The sequence below is a fragment of the Cuculus canorus genome, chromosome 1, assembly GCF_017976375.1.
Source record: "Cuculus canorus isolate bCucCan1 chromosome 1, bCucCan1.pri, whole genome shotgun sequence".
Taxonomy (NCBI): domain Eukaryota; kingdom Metazoa; phylum Chordata; class Aves; order Cuculiformes; family Cuculidae; genus Cuculus; species Cuculus canorus.
In genome coordinates, this window is record NC_071401.1 from 119,714,585 (window position 1) to 119,738,014 (window position 23,430).

Sequence of the window (23,430 nt, forward strand, 5' to 3'; positions counted from 1 at the left end):
GTGGGTGTGCCATGCAGATTTGGTCTGTGAAATTCACAGTCGTGTATATATAACTGTTCTGAGCCTTGGTGCAGCAGTAAGGAAGTCCATCACTTGGTGTGATGAAGGAGGAGTCACTGGTGCACTTTTCACAATGCATCTCGCATTAGATTCCTGTCCTGTTTATGGCATTCCCTGTTGGGACAAAGTGAGACTACATGTACCTATTGTTTGTAGCCCAGAACTGCTGTCTTTTAGCCATTGATCAATCAGTTCAGATGGAGTGATGTTTAAAAAGTTGTCATAAATAGAAGAAGAAGAGCAGATTATTGATATGCAATGTGACTTGGTTTTGATGTTTGTTATGCTGAGTTAGGTTGAAATGAAAGTGATCAAAGGGAAGCATCAGAAATGACAGAGAACTTGACAAAAACAAGGTCTGGAAAATAAGTCTGAACTGCAAGTAATAAAGCTGGTGTTCCTTCTGGTCTTGATAGACAGATAGCAGCTTCGTATTAGTGATGCATCAATATCTGTTCTCAAATAGTATTCTTCTTGAGCTTGTTCACATAGAGGTAATCATCAGCTGGTTCCCCAAAAACTGCTTTGAAACTTGCCTCTGAAAATGAGGTACTTAAGTTTTCTTCTTTCTTACTGAGTTCTAAGGCAGAATTAATTATCTTTCAAATGGGAAATAATTTGTTTCTTGTCATACTCTTATTTCTAACAATAGAGTCTGCCCTGTCTGAATTCATTGTGTCTTATCAGAGGTGCTCCATTCTTGAGTTCCCCTTTGTTTTCTGTCTTTATTTTTTAAGTGAAGTTCTTTCTAACATACAACTGTCTTCTCTTAGATGTTTTTACAACTCTTTCCAGCTTATGTTATTGCATACGGCACAAATCTTCTCAAAGTGACAAATTTAACAAACAAGAAGAAAGAGTAATGAAGAGGTAAGTGAGTTCAAATCATGGACAGTTAGGCTTAGAGAGGGGAAAACTAGAAATACTGAAATTCGAACAGTTTCACACACTCATTGTGATGGTGGTGGATGCTTTTATGTGCTTTGTGGGTGTGTGAAGCTGATGTCATAGTTTGCATATGCAGAAGTCACAAGGAAATGTTATGAGTTCAGCTCTGCTATGATCAGATTGCACATTTAAGAGCTTTAAATATAAATTTAAGATTTTACTGTTAAATATTAATTTTGTTTTAAATTCTTGCCATAAGCCTTGTAGAAAAGTAGGGAGAAGCTTTGGGACTTTGTTGCAGTGGTACAGGGAACTTGTCTTGAAACTGTGTTGTGGCTCATGAGGTTTGTTTTGTGTTTCTGTTTGATTTCGAGGCAAAGAAAAGTCTTAGTACCTGATTCTAAGTATAAGAAAAGTCTCCTCAGAGATCACTGCACCAAAATGTTTACTCTCTAGGATTACATTGCTTTGCAGTGCATTGAGGTTGCCAGTTTGCCTTTATCCTGAGGCTTTATCCTATGAAGGCTTACCAAAAATATTAATGAATGGGAAGTGTCAGCCAGTTCAACGTTTCCAACCCTAACTTTTTCACAATGCACCCTGCCACTAGCCTGCTAAAAGCAGGCTTTCAGTTAAAGCTCTGTATGATAGTATAGAGATACTTCAGCAAATGGCACAAGCGAGCCCTGAATGGACAAGGAAAAATAAGTGCACGAGGACAGAACTACAGCCATGAGCAAAAGCTCAGATTTTACTCCCTCTCCGCAATCCCACAAGCAAGAAATACAAAATGCAAATTAAGAAATGTTCATTTACCAGAGCCAGAAAAGGTACGCAGAGAAGAAAATTAAAGAAAAAAGGTTTCTTTAAAGAAAGTAGGCAGTGACTCAGAAAATAAGATTTTGTTTGTATCTGGCATTAACTTAGTGTTGATAAGCAAAAATCAGTTCAGCAGTAGTTTCAGAAAAAGTGGTCCCTGTACAAGCAAGAAACAAAGCACCAAATGCAATTTGGCAGTGGTTGAATGTGTGAAAACATGGTCAGTGTTGTGCGAGAGAGGACAGCAAAGTTGCCAAGCCAAAGTTGAACTAGATGGGCTAACTATCACTCTGCCAGGAAAGCCAAATTGCAATACCAAGGAAAAGGACGAAGGTTAAAATATCAGGAAATAAGATTACTGAGCAATATGTTTTGATTGATGGATGTATTAAGTTACAGTTATACTCACTAAATAAGTGGCAAATGATGCTTTCAGTAGATCTACAAACAAAACAAGTGCTACTTGAAGAGCGTGCATGTGATATTGGCTTTTTTATAGCAAAGCTGCACACAAATTTAATGTTTTGGAAAGAAAACCAGTAACATCTTCCAGGTAAATTACTCCAAGAAGTAGACTGCTTGTGTCACTCACTCCAGCAGTTTTATGGACTACTTTCTGGAGAGAAAAAATAATCTGTATTTCTAAAGTAATGAAAGAAATTAAGCAAATAGACAGAATCTTTGTTCTGAAGGACATAAAGCCAGGTAACTGGCCCTAAGAAACTCAGCCAAAATGCATGTTTGCCTAGGCACAAGCAATTTAAACAAAACTCCCTAAAGAGTTGATTGTCAGATGCGTGTGGAGAAAGAAATATGATCTGATTTGGGGAAAAGCACCAATATTCTCACAGTTTGGTGCCAGAAATTAGTATTGGCAATTCGGATAGAGTGCTCCTTTACCTCATTAGGAACACTAGTAACTGGGCGGAGGGGTTGAGGATGTCCCTGGAGACCTGATTTAGGGAATATATTAAGCCTCACAGCAGCTGTTATGAATTTCATGGCAGATGACATTCTAAGGTGTGACTGTGAGGATAACTGGGTGGATGGTTCTTTTGTCTCCTAGAAAGAGCAAACAAAGCAAACCTCAAGCGCCTGAGAAATAACTGCAACATCATACATGGCAGACCTGCTCATCAGCAGGATCTATGACACAAGTCTGGAAAAGTCACCACAAAAAGCCCATGTGTCTGTAGCTCTTGTCATGTTGTAATATGCTGCCTGCCCATCAGGAGAATTTTAGCATTTAGTAAATATCAACTGAGGCACCTGTGAGCTGATTTGCAGACAGAAGCCAGGAAGAAACTGTGAGTGGGCAAAGAAGTGTCATGAGCTTTTAGTGTTCACACTTGTTCTGACTGGAGAAAAAGAGAAGCCTCATCCTCTTACGTTTCCAAAAGTATTGCTACAGATTGTATCCAATATAATAGCATTGCTTATGAGGATACGGAAACCTTTAATAAATCCTAAGTCAGGGGGTTCAGGAGCTCATTGCGAGACACAATCAGAGCTGTTCAGAATGAGAAGTATGTCTCCAGGCAGAAAGAGGTGCTGTTCACTGTGTAAATAGGGCTGTGATAGTGAACAGGGACTTGATATCCAGTGGGATGTATGCATAGGGACAGGATGCAAAAAAGAGACAGTGAAATACACAGCTTCCAAGTGTACAACAGAGCAAAGTGGGAAGGATGAATGGCTTAACTGTGGGAAAACACATTGATTTTGAATGTAACCATTCCAACAAGGACTATATAGAGTTGACCTACTCTTTGCTGCCCAGCCTAGAAAGCTAAACACTATGTGAATTTACGTACTTCTTTATCACTGCAGATCTTTTTCCAACTACACAAGCATCCTTATTGTAGGCAATTTCTTTCTTTGCTAGCAACTTGGTGAACTCCCTAACTCCCAAGTGGTGACTGGCACTATGAAGTGATAGGGCATTTTAGCTGGCACAGCCTGCTATCTCATTCCACCACGTCACAACCAACAACATTCTAATGATAGATTAGCACTTAAAATTATAATTATACTATCTGTGTCCTTCTGTGTGGTCTTAAGTTTACTGTAAGTGCTAGGACTGGTATGAGAAACAGGCAGGAGAGCCAAGTAAAGGTTGAATTTTTCCAGTACCTGTAAACAAAAGACATCATAAACAAAACACCTCATCAGGAATATTTGTTCAATGTAAAAGAGGCAGTTTTACTGCTAATTGAGGAGATCTCTATGGGGATGGAAGGCTCTCATGTTGGCAGTTGCTCACTGTAGCTTGAGAGCCATTGGTCACACGAGGCACTAAGCCTTGTTCAGTATTCAGAGCGCAGCAGCATCCATCCCTCATCTAACCTCTCCTTGGGCACAGAGGTACAGGCTTTAATTAGATAAATCTTTATCATGGAAGGGAGCAAAGGACTGGCCCTGGGACTGCCCATGTGGTCAATTACCCACTACAAGAACAAAGCCTGAAGATGAGATGTAATACACACAGGATGCCCTCAGCTGGGGGCTGGTCAGACAGGAATATACACAAACCAACTTGGAGCATTGCCCTACCGGCTGAACCAATTGCAGAGCTGTCTCCTCCCTTCCTCCTGAAAGGTGGAGCTCTTTTCACTATCCTGATGTTTTTTTCCTCTTCAGTTTTTCCAAAACTTTTAATATACCAAGTATGAAACCTAGAAGACAACAATTTCCACAGCAGTGAATAGGTAATGAGTCATGAAACAAAACCAAAGTAGCAGTGGCAAAGATGAGCTGTGGAGCAGGGGTGTGTACACGTATAGAAAGGGAGAGGTTTTGAAGGGCCTGTGGAAGGATATTAACTGTGTAAGTGACAGTATTCAAACTTGGGCTTCATAATTCAGATTGTGATTAGGGAAATGGCAAAGAAGAGTTTTGCAATGGGGCACTTTAATCAATATAAACTTAATTGTATATCTCTGTGTGTTAACAAAACCCTGGTCTGACAAACAACAGAGGGATTCCAAGTATGCTTAAAAACTTACCACAAATGGCATTGGTTGATGTCAAGAGAATTGAGCCACTAAACATTTGTTTTCCAGTGCCTTCCCTACAGCAGTAACCTTGAGCTCATGACTGAATGCAGAAGGGCTACAGGAAAGCAGATCTTGAATCATCATAGGAGTGCCTTCAGGGAATGCTTGATTTCACATTCCCTGTAGGAATAGCAACACTACCTAAAATTAAGCCCATTATTGGCTTTCTCTTCATATACTCAGATATCAAACACAAAAGACACTAGTCTGTACTCTTAGATGCATTCTAATAAAGCTATTAGGATTACGGAGCAGAGGTGGTATAACAGATATATCCTCCTTTCTTCAGGAAGTCTCTAATTGCCCATCCTCTTAGAAGTGGAAGATTCAGAGCTCCCAAGTGCTCCATGATCTAAACAGGTCTGACTGATGTTATGAATGAAAGCCTTCAATAAAGAAACACTTTTCTGTTTCTGTTAGTACCTGAGGCATGAAATGGTACCAGCCTGAGTCTTCAAGCTGTGTATGGTTTAGGTGAAAGTGGTAGGCTCGGACGAAAGGTGGAAGGAGACAGGTGTGAGGTGGCAAGTGCAGAAGAAGAATTCTAACAACTGAAAAAAAGGAAAATGGAGTCTGAACAATGGGGAAAGGAGGACCTAAAGCAGAAAGTGTCTGGAGGCAGTGACAGTGCACAGCAGACTACCTGGACAGGCAGCATTGGAATATACTGGCAGAGCTGAGTGAGAATGGTGGTCTAGAATTGTTTGAGTTGTCAAGGTTGAGATGTACTTGCAAAGGTGGAATAAGAATTTTATTCTTATTCCTGATCGGTAATATGCCTTCCCCACCCAGGCCAACCCTTTCTCTGTCTCCTAGGAGAAGCTATGAACACATCTCTTGTTTACATTATGTTTACAACCAATAGAGAAAATGTAATTTTATTCTGTTGAGGGCTGCCCATGAATTTAAACAATAGGCTTCAAAACACTAACATATCAAAACAAGTATTTCAGGGGGCTTTAGAGTCTTGATGCATACCACGCATCTTGATGTCATTGGTATGAATTAGTACTGTGGGCCTTCCAGCTTTGTCTCTGACAGGGGTTCCTGTTAGGTGGACACAGACATTTGTGTTAGCCATTCCTTTTCAGGGAACTCTGAGGCATTTCAGGAATTTGTCTTGTATATCAGAGTGCATGTTCATCTCCGTGTGTGTGTTCCCTAGGCCTCCTAACAGATGAAGCAGCTGTGCCCCTTGGTGGATCTCATAAACTAAGCAGCCTTTATCCAGCCTGTTCCTGTTTTAGTTGTGCTTTACTTCTGTTAATAAATCCTCTCTTTTACATGGCAAACATCACCAGGGCTCTAAAATAAGAACTAACTGTCTAAGGTTGCACAGCTGATAACATATGCCTGTTTTCACCCATCCCTTTGCATTGCTACAAGAAGTGCTCAGTATGGCTCCAAGGAAATGCTCTTCCTGGTTTCTGCCAACAGCAATGCCCCAGGCGGTGATGGCAGCATGCTCTGTATTGCCAGGGCATGCTGCGTTTCTGACGTCCTGGCTACCTGTGGACAAGGGACACTGCAGTCTTGAAAACCTTTTTGGAGTCATGGTCCCATTACCCTGACAGATGCACTAGGTTATGTGGTGTCTACCAAAGCCCAATGGAGGGCACGAGAACCTTTCCATTCCTGAGTGAGCCTGTCCTGCAGGTAGCAGATTGGCTGCTTGCTCTGCAGCGAAAGGGGAGTTACAAGCAGATCAGATTAGGAAAGGGATACCTCTGAAGAGCGTAACAGGTGGTGTCTCTAACACTTGTGATAATAGGATTGTTAAAGTCAGGAAAGCATTGAGGCAGCTGGGCCGTTCACCCCATGCAGCGAGTGGGGTGTCTCACAACCTCTCTCCACCTTATGAGAGCATGAGGACATCAAGGGCGCACCTGCAGCTCATCTCTGTTCCACAGGTTGTGTCTCCTCTCCCCATTCCTTGGGGAAGGACTGTGTAAGGGGATACAGCTCTGGGTTCTTGTGTTATGAACAGAGCCTGAGGAGTAACCGGTGCCAAGTACAGGGGCACGATCCCTTCCCTACTGCTGCTGGCCACGCTGTTTCTGATACAAGCCAGGATGCTGTTGGCACCTGGGCACACTGCTGGCTCACGTTCAGCTGGCTGTCAACCAGCGCCCCCAGGTCCTTTTCCACCAGGCAATTCAATGTCTCTAGTCATATTCCTATAAACCGGTCTTGGGGGTGGAAGCAGTTCTTTTAGGGAACCTCTAATGCCAATGTATTGCAGGAATGTTTCCACTGCCCCTCATGGGAAAACCTCGTGGCCTGGGCAGCAAAAACATCATTGAATCTGCTGGTACTGACCAGAGACCTCTCCATGCAGTTGATGGTGACATCCGCAAAAATGAATGGGTATTTCATTTGAGGAAGAATAGCCTTTATGCAATGAAGGACAGCCCAGCTTCAACAAAAATATTCACCATCTTGAACCTCATTGGGTAAACATCATTAAAAACTGTGCAGTCATTATAAATCCTTCTCCCCTTCAGCTGAAAACCTTTCCCTAATAGTGCCTTTCAATATAAAGGAGCCCAAGAGCATGGGGTAGTATCATCACTGATGGCCAGCTGATTTGGTGGTGCAAAGCAAAGGAATTCTGTTTTCAACAGAGCTAGTTCATCTGAAGAAATAGTCCTCAAACAGTATGGATTGATTGCCTTAGGCAAGTGACTTGAAGCTCAAAGTATGTTTATTCCCTATGCAGTTTTGGACAGCCAGTGGTCCGTATAGCTGGGTTTGCTGATTCAATATCCAACACCCTCATGGGCAGCCTCTTGCTACTAGAGAGAAGTGGAGCTCAAGAATGTAGCATGCAAAAGGCACGTGAAGGAGTGAGATCAGGGAATTAATTTTGTTTCCTTAAACAGTGATAAAAATGCCTTCAGGATCCCAGTGCACTTGCAATAACATAGTACGACTACAATCAGCTCTTAATACTATTTAATAAAGCTGCTGATTAACTTAGGTAACAGTAATTAGTAATTGCACAGATAAATAACAAACTTGACCAGTCAGCATTGAGAAACCATCACAATGAAACAATACAGTAATACTGCTTTCCGTTTTAAGTCTGAATTTGGGCATCCCTCCTTAATACCCTGCAGAAGTCTTTTTTTCCAACCTTGCAGATACAATTTGCTATCAAAGGAGCCTGCATTTCTTTATTTTGTATTTATTGCTGACCTGAGGACCTCATCTATTATTTGCGGGGCAGAGGGCTGTGAGAAAAGGAAGAACAGAATTTAGCTGTGGTCTGAAAGTTTGTAATGCCTTATTTGAAAAAGTTTGTAATTCAGGAAGGCTTTGAAAGAACAAGATTAAATGTAGGTTTTCAAACCCAAATTACTCTGATAAATCCCACTCATAGAGTAGCCACTCCAGGCATTTCCCTGGGTTTGGAGACTCCAGGAATCCATTAAAACATCTGCAGAGGTTCCTTACAACTCCTCCTTGATCCCCACTTAAGAACAGGGCTCACCAGGTATCTGTCAGGATAGAGCTTGCTCTAAAAAGGCATCTTGTCCAGCCAGGCCCCACCTGGTGCTTCAAAGCCTGCCTTCTTTTCACTTCCCAATTTGAGGACCTGCATCCACAGAGCCCTAAATTCAAGCGTACCCACCTGCCAGCATCCTCCTTCTGCAAAGCTACATTCTTAAGGTTAAATATTAGCCAGCAACACCTCACATACATAGGAATTGGCATTATTACTTATGTAAATGTGTAATTACTGAAGAAAGTTTCCAAGGAAGGAAGTATAACCTGTGGAGCTCCTCCTGAGCTCCTTAGCTGTGACAAAGAAGTTGGGGCACCGAGCAGCTGTGTGAATGGTGTGCTCTCCTCACCCTCCTCCCTTGCCTGCTGCCAGCACGCAGCCCAGCAGATTCTGGGCTTACAGTCGTCATGACATTTACCCAATTCTGCCGTCTCATTTTGCCCTGTATCTTAAAAGGCACCTGATATATATTGTGTCTCGAAAACTTGCTCAGTGGAGAGTGCCAACTGCTGCAGTGAGGCAGGTCTCAGCAGAAGGCAGCCCCATAAATGACTTCCTGCTGACCTTTGCTTCCAGTACCAATATTTAGCAAGCAAATATTTAAAACCACACCATTAAGAAGGAAGGCATAGCTTTACCGTGGACAACTCAGACGCAGGGTGCTCCTGAGAAGGGACCAGGATGTGCAAGGAAGGAGCAAGCAGCCTCTTTCCCCTCCTCTCCCTCCTAGCAGAGCAGCCAGCCCTGCCTGCAGTGCTCATGGCCGGGGAAGGGGCAGATGCTCAGCCCCCAACAAGGCTGCTGTATCAAGCACAGCAGGAGTTTTAAAGCCCTGGGGGGCTGCGTGGAACTGTTTCAATTCCAAAGAAAGAACAACCACGGCCATCCTTCCCGCTCACGTTGCCTGCTGCCCCAGATAAGCAGAGGCTATGTGACAGGGAGGCCACCTTGTCTATCCACCTGCCTGGTGTGACCAGAGCACGGCTGTCTCCGGAGGACTGTCCCAGCCACTGGTCTGTTGCTATGGCTGGGACCCACATACTGATGAGCCTTCAGGAAATGAATTGGTCTTGGTCAGCTGCAGAAACAGGCCAAGAGGGTATTTTTCCCTCAGGAGTGGTCAGAATTAGCTCTGTTGGTCAGTTTAAAATTAGATACTTGCACCCAACAATACTCTTGCTGTTGGATTTTTATAGTTTTGTCTCTTCTTTTTTAAATGTGAAAAATAATCAGTCTTAAAATAAAATAATTTTTAAAAGAAAGAATTACCCTGGAAAGAGTGATCTATATATAGGGAAAAACCTTGCCAGGGGGACACCACAGCAGTGAGCCCAAGCCACAGAAAGCCTGGTCACAGGCTTCCCTTTTCCGCAGCTACTCAGAGGTTAACCAGGGTCTGTAAGAAAACAGCTTAAAGAAAGAGCCCTGCTTAGTGCCTGAGTGTCTTGGGCTGTCCCAGGGACTGCCAGCCTAATACCCTTCCAGCAGCCCCTCCCTCTCCAAGGCGATGCTAAGCAAACAGAGTCAGCTCTCACCCTCTCCCCAGGCAGCAGGAGGCTTGCTGTGGGGATGGACTGGGACCAGTCTGGGGCTCAGGAGGTCGCAGAAGAGGGTGTTTCACTTCAGATGGGCACAGAGCCATGTATATATAAACCCTGAGGCAGCAGCCTGGGAGGATTGTTAAGCACACCCACACCTCGGCTCGCTTGGCAGAGTGGTGAGGTGCTGCTGGGAGTCCCAGGGGCTGAATCCCGGTGTACAGGAGAGCAGGAGCGATCTGCCCATGGGCTCCCACCTGCTGATGATGCTGATGCTGCTTCAGGCAGGTGAGTACAAACTCTCAGTCCCTCACCCTCCTCATGCCTCCCCCCATCCCAGGACAGCCTCTCCTCTTGCCGTCGGCTTTGCATGCTTCACAGCAGGCACATCAGTGTGGTTTGGCCAAGTGAGATAAAAAAAGTGCTGCTTGACTCTTTTCAACTGTATAGTGAGGGGCTGGGTAAGTGAGCTGCCTTCCTGCTTCAGTTCCCTGGCAGTTTATGTAGCTGGGGCTGTATAAATATGGGTCATTTTCTTTTTGGATAGTTTTCTGCTGCAAAGTTGTTTGTATCTGTTTTTCTTCCTAGAAACACCTTCTTTTTATACTAGTGATGGTGGAGTAAGCTGTTTTCAATTTCATCTGAATTAAAAATAATCTTTAAAAAGCCTGCTTAAAAAAATGTCCCTACACAAGGAGGCAATGCAACGCTGAACTGGCAGGTCTGGGGTTATACCTGCAGTACAGTTGTTTTAAAATAAAACCCCAAACCTTGTCTTAATCTACAGCAAAGGCTGCCTGTTTAAGCAGGAAATAGAAAGTGTAAGTTGTTATATCCACCCACCTCCCCACAGGTATGTTCTCTGCTAAAATGCCCCGTTAATAATGTAACCAATGATTAGAAATGCTCCTAATGGGAGACGTGGCTAAATTCAGGTTGCCGTGAAGGCTCAGACTTTTTCAAGGCTTTCCCAGCTGTGTTGGCTTGGCTGCCCAGCCTAGAAAAAGTAATTTCAGTCCTTGGTCAAGTTATTATCCATGCACTTGAATATTGAAATGTACTTGCTGGGGCTGACATCTCAGCTGCAATGATCCGCTGTTGGTTCAAAACCCAGCCAGCTTCCAAAGAACAAAACAGGAATGTCAGAGGCTGCCTGGATGCCCGCATTATTTCAAGCTCCCACAGAGTGTACAGCCCTAAGCACCGTCTCTTGCACTCAATTGCCTTTGGGGCTTTCTCTCCGTTTTCATGAGCAGTTTTGCACTGTAATTAGAGTTCCTTGATCCTCAGAGATATCCACAAGAGAAGAACGGCCTTTCTTATTCTGGGTCAAGCACAGTTACCTTAGACCAGCCTTGGCTGCTTTCTGCCAGTGGCCAACGGACCAAGTCCTGCAGTCCTGGCTAAGAGGTCAGCAGAAGACAGATGAGAAAAAAAATGCAAGCTTGCTCCTCAGGAAGCCAGAATGCCTACAAAGAAGTTTTTATCTCCATTGGAACATTCTGGGGGTCTGCAAACTGAAGTGGGTTGAAAAAGAATGATTTTTAACCTGAAATGCAGAGCTCACTGCTTGGGATTTCCTTTTGGGTGCTTGAGAGCTGAGCCCGCTTCTAACTCTGGAGCCATTGCTGTTTAGGCAAGGGAAATAGGTCATCTCTTTAGTTTTGAATAACACCTCTCTCGTGTGTTTTTCAGCACAAAATCTGAACACTCAAGTAGTGTGTAGGTGAGCGGCGCTGTTGCTTTTCCAGGAATGTGCATTTAATCCCCAAGGAATGCCCCAAGAAGCATAAGGAGGCTGTGTGAAATCCTGCATTGCAGCTGCTCAAGGCACCGATAGCTGGGGTGAAAACGGTGGAGGGAAGCACTCATTCCTGCTGGGGGCTCAGGCTTCAGAGAGGAAGCAAAACTCTGCCTTGACCTGCATGGGGAGAGAACCTCCTTGTCCTCACTGGGGTTTGGATCAGGCTGGGAGGGGGAGCCAGCCCAGGAGATGAGGGGAGAGGCCCAAGCAAGGGGATTAGAGGCGAGGTTTTAAAAGGAAAGCAATAGTTTTAATAATAGTATTGAGTCCTCGGATGGTTTAGGGGATTAATTAGTCTGTGTTTGCACAGCGCTTTGAAGAGGTCAAGCATGCTGCTGTAGCCAGAGGCAGGTGGCAAAGCAACTTCGGTGGCAGATTCCCAGCTCCTTGGCATTACCTCCCTCTCCATACAAGTCTGCTGTGAAGTCCTCCTGTTTAGGCAGGCTTTTCTATTTGGAGTGCCTCTGCATGGATGGGACAAGCAGATGAGTTAAGCAATTGGTCTGAGGGACTTGATGCTACTGGTGGGTAGCTTCACCATGCGTGATAGAGCACTGCAAAGCGCACTTATTCCCCCTTAGTAAACCGAGGCAATAAATACTCCCATCGGTTGCTATTGTTAATGTGTTAAGCATTAAAAGTTGCAGCTGAGCATCATAGTAGTTTGAGTATTAAAGGCAGGGTACTCTTGGTTTCTGTAACATTTACTGCAAGGTAGAGGTTGTGGTTTCTGAAAAAGTTGAAAATTTACATGTGAAATCACACTGCTTGAAAGACTTGTAACTCAAAAAAATCCACGCTTGTTTGGGCGCCCATCTGCACACTTCAGCTGACACATAGCTTAGCTCCTTTGTTTGTTTTTTCAAATTAATGCAGCCAACTTGATGCTGTGAAGTAAATGAAATGTAATAAGGGAAGTGGATGTAAATGTTGCCAGCACTTCCAAAGGCTCAAAGGAAAGCTGATGCATGTACATCTCAGCTAACATAGGCACTCTATTCTTAACTAAGGACATCTTAAGACTCGGGGACTTGTAGCTAAACCTGTATGCAAATTAATAGTACTATCAGCTTTTTGAGATCTGGAGAATGGGTTAAAATATCCTGAACAGGAGAGAAAACTTGGATAATATAACACATCTTGGGTAATATAAAAATTTCATTATTGTCCTGTAGAGCTCAGGTTAGGTCTGGTTGTGTGCTTTTCCTCTGCTGATTCTCATCCCACTTAGGATCATGTTGTAGCTCATAAGCTTTCTCAGGTTTGGGAGCCCTGGGGTGCAGTGAAGCCCAGCTGGCTCTGCATGGTGCTGTCACAGGCCCTGCAAAGCTTAACAACTTGAGCTCCATGATGCACAAAACTGGGCACACCACTCCCAGATATAATATAGCCGCAACCACACACTAGTGCACCAGGGCTAGTAAGTCTTTCTTGAACTGAGCCCCCTCTACGGAAATACTCTGATTCCACCTCCTGGATAGCTCAGCCCTCAGAGTCCCCTTTGCAGGGAGAATGTCATGATTAATTAGATTGTCGAGGCTGCACCCACCCTACCAATCAAAACCAAAAAAATCCCCTTTAAAGGACATCAGTTTCAGGTGTTTTTAATTCCTATGTAAAGCCATGTCCTATCTTTGCAGTCTGGAAAGGTGCTCTGGGAAAATCCCATTCACTGCACACCCGAGGAATCATTGAATTGGCAGGAGCTATATCGTGTGGCACAGGACGGTCTCCCTTGGCATATATTGGCTATGGATGCTACTGTGGACTGGGAGGACAAGGCTGGCCTAAAGATAAAACAGACTGGTAAGACAAACCTCAACTATATGTCCAGAAGTGGTGCAGACCTCCTCATTCTTCCTTGTTCGTACTCCTGTGACTCCCTGGACTTGTTACTGCCTTATGGAAGGGAAACTTAATGTAGATGAACAGCACTGGGGAATTGTGAGTGAGGACCCACATATTTTACAGGGTCTTGAGTGAGGGTTTAACCACTTTCTAGATAAGATCAGAGCTCTTTGGATCTGGTAATCTGTGGGGATGAAGGCCAAGAAGGAATTGGGGGTATGATTTCATGAAATAGCTGTATGTTTATTTATAGAGAGCAAGCCTTACCTGAAAAAAAGGGGTGTGACAAAGGTACTTGAAGAGTTATTTCAACCAGGTCCTGAAAATGGCAGCGGTGGGAGTATCACTGTTTATCCTCTGTAAGAAATCCGTATCACTGCAAAGAGTAATCAAAACTGTTGCCTTTGTTGCATGTTAATGCACACTGAATCAAGAAACAATAACAAAAGGGGAGAGCATGGTGTTATTTCCCCTTTTCTTTGTTAGTGGAGAAATGCTGTGCTTGCTATTGCCAGGCTAAAAGCAGTTGGCATAGGAGGTGTTGCAGTCAAAGGTTTCTTTCTTGTACTTTGCAGTTAGCATGCATGTAAATCTTGAGCATAATGGACTCTTGTGTGCTCTTAGCCTTTTATTTGCAGACCTGTCTAGTTTTAAACCTCAAATACAGAGCACACAAGCTTATCTGTTTATCTAGAGTCAACCGCCCAGGTGCTACAGATAAGCAAGGGCTGCTTTTAGTAGGACCAAAGGCAGCTTGCAGCTTCCTGGGAAGGAAACTGAGCTTTCCAGAATACCAGGCCATTGGAGACATGTCACATTGCTACAAACCCAAACTTTTACTGAATTGGCAGGACAGAAAAATGGGGAAAAAAAAAAAAAGAAAAAAGATGCCAAGGTTAAAGATCAACTCCTCTGTGGGCATAAAAGAGGAAGTGTTCCCTAAAACTGGAGATGTCTTCATTAATGCAGTGAGATGTTTCAATCCTAGAGCCCTTTTTTTCACATCCTTGGTTTGTACCCATGAAACATTTAATCTATGAAGCAGTCAATATAGGACTTAGAAATAATGAGTGACTGCCTACAAAGTGTCACAGCTTTCAGATGCAGACTTACTTTTCAGTAATATCTCTCCACCTGCTGCTTATCACCATCTGTAGCAGTGTCTGTAAACATGTTTATTATTTTTGTTAGCCCTTTACCAACTCACGTAATTAAGCCTTCACTAATTTGGAGTGATTCTTTTACCAAAGGGCTGAGTGGAGTCGCCAAAAAACTCTTTCCCTTACATGTCAGGTGACCCCCAATTTAAGTGATGCTGGGAGATGTGAGTGGTCAGACCTCCTGAGAAAAAGGTAGAGAGAATAAAATATTGTGTTGATCAGCCAGTGTTTCTACTGCCCTTTGATTTTCATGGGATGTGGATTTTATCCTAATGACAGAAAATGAGACTCTGCAGCTGGAAATGCCTCAAAATACTACATGGTTTGTAAAAAGGAAGCTTGATCCTTTAAGTGCATTCATTACTATTCCTTAGCTGAAATGCTTGTCTGCAGAAAAAGAAAACAACCCCTAGAGACATTTTCATTAGGTTCTTAGATAGCAAGAATCAGCAATGCCCCTACTAGACTTAGCCCTAAAATTTTCTTTTTTTGTGTTTTCTAGAGGAATAGTCTGGTATCTGTTAATAAGAACTACTGTAAAAATCAGTGTGGTTGAGTGTTCCGTGCTCGAAGTGACATTATTCTCCATATTTGCCATTCTACAAAAGAAAGAAGTGGATTGGGGAAACTACTGGCCTTGAGTGACAAACACTGTTTTAAATTACTCTTGACACTTCTAGGTTTGTTACTGAGACCCCCTACAAAAGGAGCAATTTTCTTGTACGCAATTCAATCCATCTGTCTAGACAGGGCTAGAGTGCTTCTAAGCACCTCTCTTGTATGGGAAAAGAAAAAAGTGTGGAGTGGGTAATCCTTTTATAAGGTTTATTTCACACATTGACTTTGATGTGGAGTTGACAGTAATTACCTTTTCCCTTTCTTTCCACTCTCACAGGCCCATCACTTCAAGACATATCGGCATCTATTCCACATAAAGTCAATAGATTTGTTTCTTCTTTCCCCTTCCTGTTCCCCTGGATTGCTGCAGAACTCATTTTGTAAAGCAGGACCTGAAGGTGCCCAGCATCTCCTTAAAAGCATTGAGTGTTGTGAAAGGCAGGGTGGCATATATTGCTCATCTAATTCCTGTCAAACTCATAGGAGAGAGTAATGTTTCCCCTCAGACACTGAGTTAAAACGAAAGGATGCAGGATAGTGTCTGTGCTGTTGAGGTGACAAATTCTTACCTTAATGGCATTTGCTAAACGGCAGGGGTCTGTCCAGCTGATCCCTGAGGGCCAGCTGGAGCTGTCTGTAGCCATTAGGGCTGTCTTGTAGCCCCATGAATAGGTTGTTTACCAACCAGATGGCATGGTTGCATTATTTTTGTTCTTCATACCTGTTGACCACTGCTCTGTGCTGGCTGACTCTGTTTGCATTGGTCTAATGGAGCGTTAGCAGGTTATTGAAAGCTTAACACCACACTCAGACCCAGGTGCAAGGAAAGGGCATTTCCAGGCAGAATGGGATCATCGAAGGTGGAAAATGACAATGATAGTTTCCTTACTCTTCATTCCCTGGCAGTTCTTTCACAGCATCAGAAATAGATATTTGTAATGTACGAGCCAAAATCTCTTTGCTTTTTTTTGGTGTAAGCTACATGGCAGCTCACTGCAGTTATAGATATAATCGGGAAGCACTGGTGTAAGGGCTTCCTCTTAGAATTGTGCCACAGCTCATGTGGTCCTACAGAATTTATGCAATCCCCCTCCCATGGCAGGGGGGTTGGAACTAGATGATCTTTAAGGTCCCTTCCAACCCTTACTATTCTATGATTCTATGTCACCAAGCCACCTAAGGAGCAGCGAGTTCTCACAGCTAGCTACCACACCTCTCTAGTGCTCATTTGCTCATCCTTGCCTGATTCACAGAACATCTTTCGCCGCTTCCAAGATCTGTTCTCATTTCTTCCCCTACATCTTTTTCTGGTCATTCCTTCTGGCTCTCCATGAAAAGCAATTTCATTCCTCTGGTCTGCAGGCTCCTAAATCCCACTTTTGCCTACCCACCTTTGTGTTGTTCCTCCTCCCCACACTCCTCCACCACTGACACCAATTTTACTGATTTGACTACTGATTCACTCTTTGGACCTCATAAACCCTAGGATTTCTACAGCTGGCAGTTTGTCTCAGCTTGGCCTGAGTCATGGCTCTCCACCATGGCATCTTGTGCTCTGCGTAACATATATGAGATATCCATGATGGGACTGCTCTGCCATCAACCTCCCTGAGGACAGATGAGGCTGTGCTGCAGGTTCAGGTATGTTAGTCAGCAGCTCCTCCCAATGACAAGTGCCCCAGTTGTGTCTCAGTGACATAGTCCATCCCAGACATATCACATGGTACATTGGCCAAGGACTTGTATGTTGGAGAAAGCTGAGACTTTCACACTTCCACAAAGCTGCAAATTCTTCTCTTTGGCCTTTCATGTCTAACCTCTTCAGGACAAGCCCAGGAGTAAGGTGTTAGCAGACCAACAAAGATTTGACCCACAGCCTGATACCGCCATCGTGTCCAACAGAACTGGTTCCATGGGCTGAATAAGGTCTCAACTACAGCAACTGCCATAACTCCTCATGGGAAAACTTCTGGATATATCCATAGTGCTTAGTCCCATTCTGAAGCCCTTTGAGGAGCTCGCACGGAAGGATATACTAGTCTGCTGCTGCCAACTTAACATTTCTAGGTTTCACAATGCAGTGAGTAATCATCATATAGGTTTCATCTGTGGAAACTGAGAAAAAAGGTATTTAGCTTGCAGACTCATCCGTGGGGTGAAATTGCTACTTTTAACTACTAAATGGGAACTCTATCAGTAGGGAAAGCATGCTGGACTAAATTCAGTCTGTATGTAATCACAGGAGTTACATGAAGGCTGACTTAGATCTGACTGGTCTGATTCTCTTGTCTCTTTCACATGATCCACCTCACTTTGTTCCAGTGATTTTATTAGAATGTCCATTAGTGGTGGATCTTCTTCTTTGCACTGCAATAGTTGGGTTTTGTTTGTTTGTTTTCTTGGGCTTTATCATTTCGCAGAGCCCACTGGCCCTTGTATCTGTAAACCAATTTCTAGAAGGGCAAAATCCTCGTGCAGCAGAAGCTAATGAAGTTTGTGATATTCCTGAGCTTTTGGGTAGGGTATTGGCAGTTCCCAAGAAGTCCCCAGAGAAGCCCTACTTCCCGCACAAGGGACCTGTATCCTTCTTGCAAGGTTGTTCCACTTTTCCAGAAAGGACATAATGATGGATCCTAAGCTTTTATTGGCTTTTCAGGTACACTGGCCTCAGGTCTTGAAGATAACAATCAAGGTCTTCAGCTGGATTTGGTAATTTACAGGCAGCCAGCACAGCCTTTTGGCCAGCTCATCAACATCTCGAACAGATTCATATCTAGGACTCAAGAGCTCCTCTAAAAGCTGTCTGCTCTTCGTTTACCCTTAAGATCAGCCTGTCTTTATGCTTGTCAGTTAGTAGCCTGGCTTCTCTGTAGAATTCCAGTGATCTTGCAGGGCTTCTTGAAATGCAGATTACTCCTCTCTGGCTTCTGCCTTTGACCTCGCATCCTTACTGAAACAACATTTGTTATTTGGCAGAGGACCTCTCTAAATCCTCAATCCCTTCTCAGTCTATTTTGAATCCCTAAACTACCAGAATGAAATTCAAGTGAGGTCAAGTTTTCTATAAATCCTGAAGTACTTGGCAATGAGAATTCTCTCACTGACTACTCTGTAGAAGAGGTGTCATCAGCTGAGCTAGTCACCTTCAGCATCCTTTACAGTCAATGAAAAGCAATTGCACTTTTAGATTCAATGTTTTTCACCTATGTTAGATCTCTGTAGTATGATAATATGAACCGTGTCCCAGACAAGCATAAAAGGAGTATAGATCAGTGCCTTAGATGTGGATGTTTACATTCAGGGATCTGAAGTTAACCGATAAGAATTCTGTCATTGAGGATGATGCGTTTGTGGCCATCTCTCAGAAACTGGATAGGCCAAAGAACACGCCAGGTGTAGGTGAATTGAAGATACGAATCTGCTTGGTGACGCTGAGGAAGGCAACAAATATCCTGACTCCAAACTGCAGGATGTGTCTAAGCCTGAGATTGTGTGTCATTGTGGCTCACCTCACAGGAACACTTCAGCTCCCTTTCAACGAGATCACCCTGTTTTGATCACACCTGCCTTTCCGAGGGTATTACCTTGGAGGAAAAAGCACAGTGGCCATGGGAGAAAGTATGGCATTAATGAGGTCCTAAGCCATGTGAACTTTCACAGATATGCCAGAGTGCCTGGTTTATCAGCAGATGGTTTACTGGCAGTTGTGAGCAAACCCGACTTTTTTATTCTCTCCCAGGTGCTGCCACAGGCATGACTGCTGCTATGACAAGGCAGAGAAGGAAGGCTGCAACCCCAAGGCACAGAGGTACAAGTGGGAGTGTGAGGAGAACACCGTGCAGTGCGGTAAGCAAATGATCCCTCGTGTTGGCCTTATTTTGCCTCCTCCTCTGCAGGCACTAGGCTGACCAAAGGTCTTAGTGGGCCTCAGAGGTAGGTCTGCGTATGCTGAGCCGGTTTCAAAACCACTTTAAGCAACATCCATTCTCCTTCAGGCTCTGTCCAAATCACTAGGCTTGCCAAGAACACCCAGCTGGAGCTGGGAGGAAGGCTGGAGGCCCAGCACCACCTGTTGCAGGTAACCCAAGTCCTCTCTAATATCAAGAGTGGGAGTGGGTGTCACAGAGCCCACAAGCCACCTCAGTTCTGCAGAGGTGCAAATGCCTCTCTGGAGGGTCTCCACTCACCTGCATTAAGTGCGCCTACTCTTCACCAGCCTCTTCCCACAGCTGTGCAATAATTTCTAAGGGCTATCTTCCTGTGGCAGTTTTGGCCCCCCCTTTAGCAGGACCTTTCACTTTTTTACTTCCCATTATGTACTGCTAGAGAAGAGCCATGCTATTATTGCATGGCTGCAAGACAGGTTAAAAGAGGTGCCTCCCTGCTCCTCTGCCTCAAGTGGGGCTCCAGACTAAAGCCTGGGGGCTCCAGCGGGGATTTTTGAGCTTGAAGAATCAAATGCTCCTGAGTGCTGCAGGCATACAGCGAGTGTAGGCTGTGCTCAGCTCTACAGCTGGTACCCAGTCAAGAAAGTCTTGAATTGCACAGTTGCAGCTTGTCAGTGGCTTGCACCAGTTTGTTTTGACATACAGCAGATGACTTGAGTCTTAGAATTTGTCGCTTCTCTTTCTAAGTCTCTAAAAAGTCCCTGATGGTAAAATCCATTGTAGAACACTTTGAAAGTCTGAAAAGAAACCTGTGAGAGTAAAGCTTGTCCCCATACCATCAAAGCTACTTGCTTGAACACTAAAAGGCTATTTCTACCTTATTAGAAGACCATATTCAACTGCTGCAATCCTTAGCCTCTCCAGCAGCTGAAAATTTGCTAGCAGATGTGGGACGGGGCACGGTACATCTGCAGTTGTTCTTTTCTAAGGGCAAGAACAACCTATTAGATACAAAGCACTTGCTAAGGAGTGTATTTCTTTAGTGTATAACTGCTCTCCCTCCCACTTACCCATATTTCCATAGTTGACTAATATTTCCTGCTAAGTGTTTTTGTATGAAAAAATTCCCAACAAACTGTTATTTTTTGCTGTGAAGGAATAGTCTTAGTTGTGGATGTGAGACATATCATCAAGTCCAGGAGATGCACAGAGTATAACCCATAAGGATGCACTCGGCTGCAGTTGCTCCAACTTTGCTAATAAGCATTAGTTAAATAAATGCCATTAATTCCTTACCTGAGGTCTGGGCAAGACCTGAGAAGCATACATCAACTGTTTTCCACAATCCCATAGCAGATTTGGCTTCCTCTGACATCCCTGGGGAGGAACAATAGAAACTGTTCTGAAGGCTAATTTCCTACCCCAGGCTACGGCACAGGAGGCTTTACTGAGGTGTGAAGGTGTAATGCTTGATCCTATTCAGACAAAAGGAAGGAAGGATTAAATTTCCAGGCATGCTTGCAGGGCTTAGGGTAATGATGTCCTGAAACATCAGAAGAAGCACTGCTTGTGCTGTTCTGTCTATGCAAGAGGAAATAAAAACCTGATACCTGGCACTATGTAATAAACACAGATATTTTCAGGGAAATTAAAAAGAAACTCATTTTACCTGGGACTTCTGCCTGTTAGGCATTATTGTTTCGTGGAATGGAAAAAAAATGGCTAAACCATACTTTTCAGTCCAAATATGCTATCACATGTAAGCAAATTCCATTCGATAAATATCTGGAATATAGAAAAGGATGAAACTTGTTGGGGGCTGGTCAAAAAAATCATTCTGATCTAACAGAAACTGCTGCCAAGACAGACTCTGGTACTCGCACCAGACAGACAGTGGTTGGTACAGCAAAGGAAGAACTCAAGGGGCATAGAGCAAGGAGAAAATCAGATAGGACTGATAGGAAAAAAATGGACTTAGTGCCAAGTCCTCAGCAGTGAGACCCTTAAAACACTTTATACCAGTAAACAAATGATTCTTATGGGCTCTCATTTATCAGATAGAGGGGTGTCCCAGGACAGTCCTGTGAAATCTGGAAGGATTCCTATACTCAATTGAAGTTGATTTTGGAGCATAGACAGTGTGCACTGGCATGAAGTTACATTTTAAATTTTGCCCGGTGCAGGGTTTGTTGGGTGTTAATCTATAGCAGCAGCCTCAAATAAACAAGGCATTGTGCTTTTAAATAATATCAGCCCAAGGGCTGCATTATAACTATCTATAGGTGGGATGGGGTTCATTATCTCAAAATCGGAATTTTGCAATATAGCCACCTGAGCTGGTTGCTTTGATGTACCTTATGGTCCTTACCTAGTCATGTAGTCATAGCATTGCATTATAAATAGTTCTATATGTATGACTTTGATCAGCTTCGTTAGCTGCAAGCTCATAAAAGTCAGGTACCTGATCCTGCTGTGGAATTTTGTGGTTCCTTTGCTGTTATCAGAGAGCGATGTAAGACCAGCTCATGGACCATAAGTGAAGAATGCCTGGTGGGTGTTTCTAGGCCTCCAGGTTTCCAAATGTCCCTCCAGGAGGCTCTTCCTTTCAAAGTAGCCTTTTTTTTTTTTTTTTTTTTTTTTTCTTTTGAAATTGCTCTGATTTGCAAAGAGAGGAGTTAGAAGGGAAATTCACTGATTGAGGGAAAATGGAATATTTTTATCTCGGGCTAATCTCAAATAATTTTCTTTTTTAGCTTCAGCCATTGAACTAACACCCCACTGCTCACACAGTGTGATGATCCTTCTCTCATCCTGCTTCCCATGGCTACTGTTCCGCAAGAACTGCTTTATCAAGGAATTGTTCCTCTTAAAATTGTTGCTCACCTGTGCCGGATACAGAATCTCTCATCCTCTGCTCACATTTTCTTTTGCAGATAACGTGACAGACCGATGTGAAAAAATGGCATGCCTGTGTGACCAAGAAGCAGCCAAGTGTTGGGGAGCAGCCCAGTACAACCCACACCTCATCCTCTGGCCAGACTTTTTATGTGGACACACTCATCCCACCTGTCATTTCAGATATGAAGGGCCGGAGTAGTCTTTTCAGGACCTTTCTTCTAACTCTTTGAATCTGAGGGTGATGAAATAAAATTTTACAACTTTTACTGGAGCTAACAGTGGTGGGAAAGAATTTCTATCAAGCCAGGGTTTATGGGAAGGAGAGACAGGGTAAAATATGTGCTGAAGTAAGGATAAGGTCCTGCTCTGATGGCTGCCTTTGAATAAATGGAGGGTTCAGTCTGCAGTGCAGTGAGAACACATTACCCATCACCACATGGCTTTTTTGTCCTTTCACATTGCCCGGCTTTCAGCTCGCACATATTTGCACGTGATCTGGAAAATATGTTGACACTTCTGCTGGACTAGTTTGTAAAAAAGAAACCTCTGTGAAAAGCTACACTGGCCTTCGAAGACCTGAGGCAAGTCAGCCCGGATGTAGAGCGACCTACTTTATTTTGCTGGACCTGCAGGAGGAGTCAGGACATCAAGAAATGAGGATGCCTCCTTATTCCTCATTTGTGCTAGGAGGAGTGCTGCTTCCCACCAAAAGAAAAAGCAGAGGCTGGCCCAGGGGAGGGCTGCAGCCTTCCCTACTGGGGAGTGGGCGTGGGTGCGTGTTTCTTAGCTTATATACCAAGCTGTCTTATCCCTGATGTTCCTGATTCACAGCACTGGCGATACTTCTGAGGTGCATTCAAAGGTAAGCAGGGTTATACCGGGGTATTGCTGTTGCAAGGTGAGCAAGTGTTTCTGACTTCTACTGGTTGGTATACCTATACTTTGCAAAAGAACATATTGCTTACCTGCCACACACGCTTTAGAGCTCATATGCTGCTCTCCTGTGCAGGTATTGTCATATCCCCTGGTCACTGACAACCTGGCAATGAATTATTGTCATGTCAGGAGGCTGGGGCTGTAGACAGCATTAGTCGTGTCAGCAAATCTGTGATGTCTCCCTTCTATTTTAAGGGTATCAGCGGCTTCTATTGAAACACTGCATTTCTTTCAGGCAAGAATGAAGTGGTGGTAAATGGAATTAACTCCAGCTGGAGGCCAGTTACAAGTGGCGTTCCTCAGGGCTCAGTACTGGGTCCAGACCTGTTCAATGTCTTTATCAATCACAGAATGACCTGGATGAAGGCATTGAGTGCATCCTCAGCAAGTGGCTGGAAGTGTGGATCTGC

The 23,430-nt window shown here is 43.8% G+C and overlaps 1 protein-coding gene across 1 annotated transcript; it reads left to right on the forward strand.

Moving 5' to 3' along the window:
* Positions 1 to 1,219: 1,219 nt before the first annotated feature.
* Positions 1,220 to 23,366, forward strand: LOC104055793 (phospholipase A2). The gene is made up of 4 exons (XM_009556972.2): positions 1,220 to 10,157; positions 13,314 to 13,479; positions 19,039 to 19,145; positions 22,120 to 23,366. The coding sequence occupies exons 1-4, from the start codon at positions 10,115 to 10,117 to the stop codon at positions 22,281 to 22,283; spliced, it is 480 nt and encodes a 159-aa protein (XP_009555267.1). The 5' UTR covers positions 1,220 to 10,114; the 3' UTR covers positions 22,284 to 23,366.
* The last annotated feature ends 64 nt before the right edge of the window (positions 23,367 to 23,430 follow it).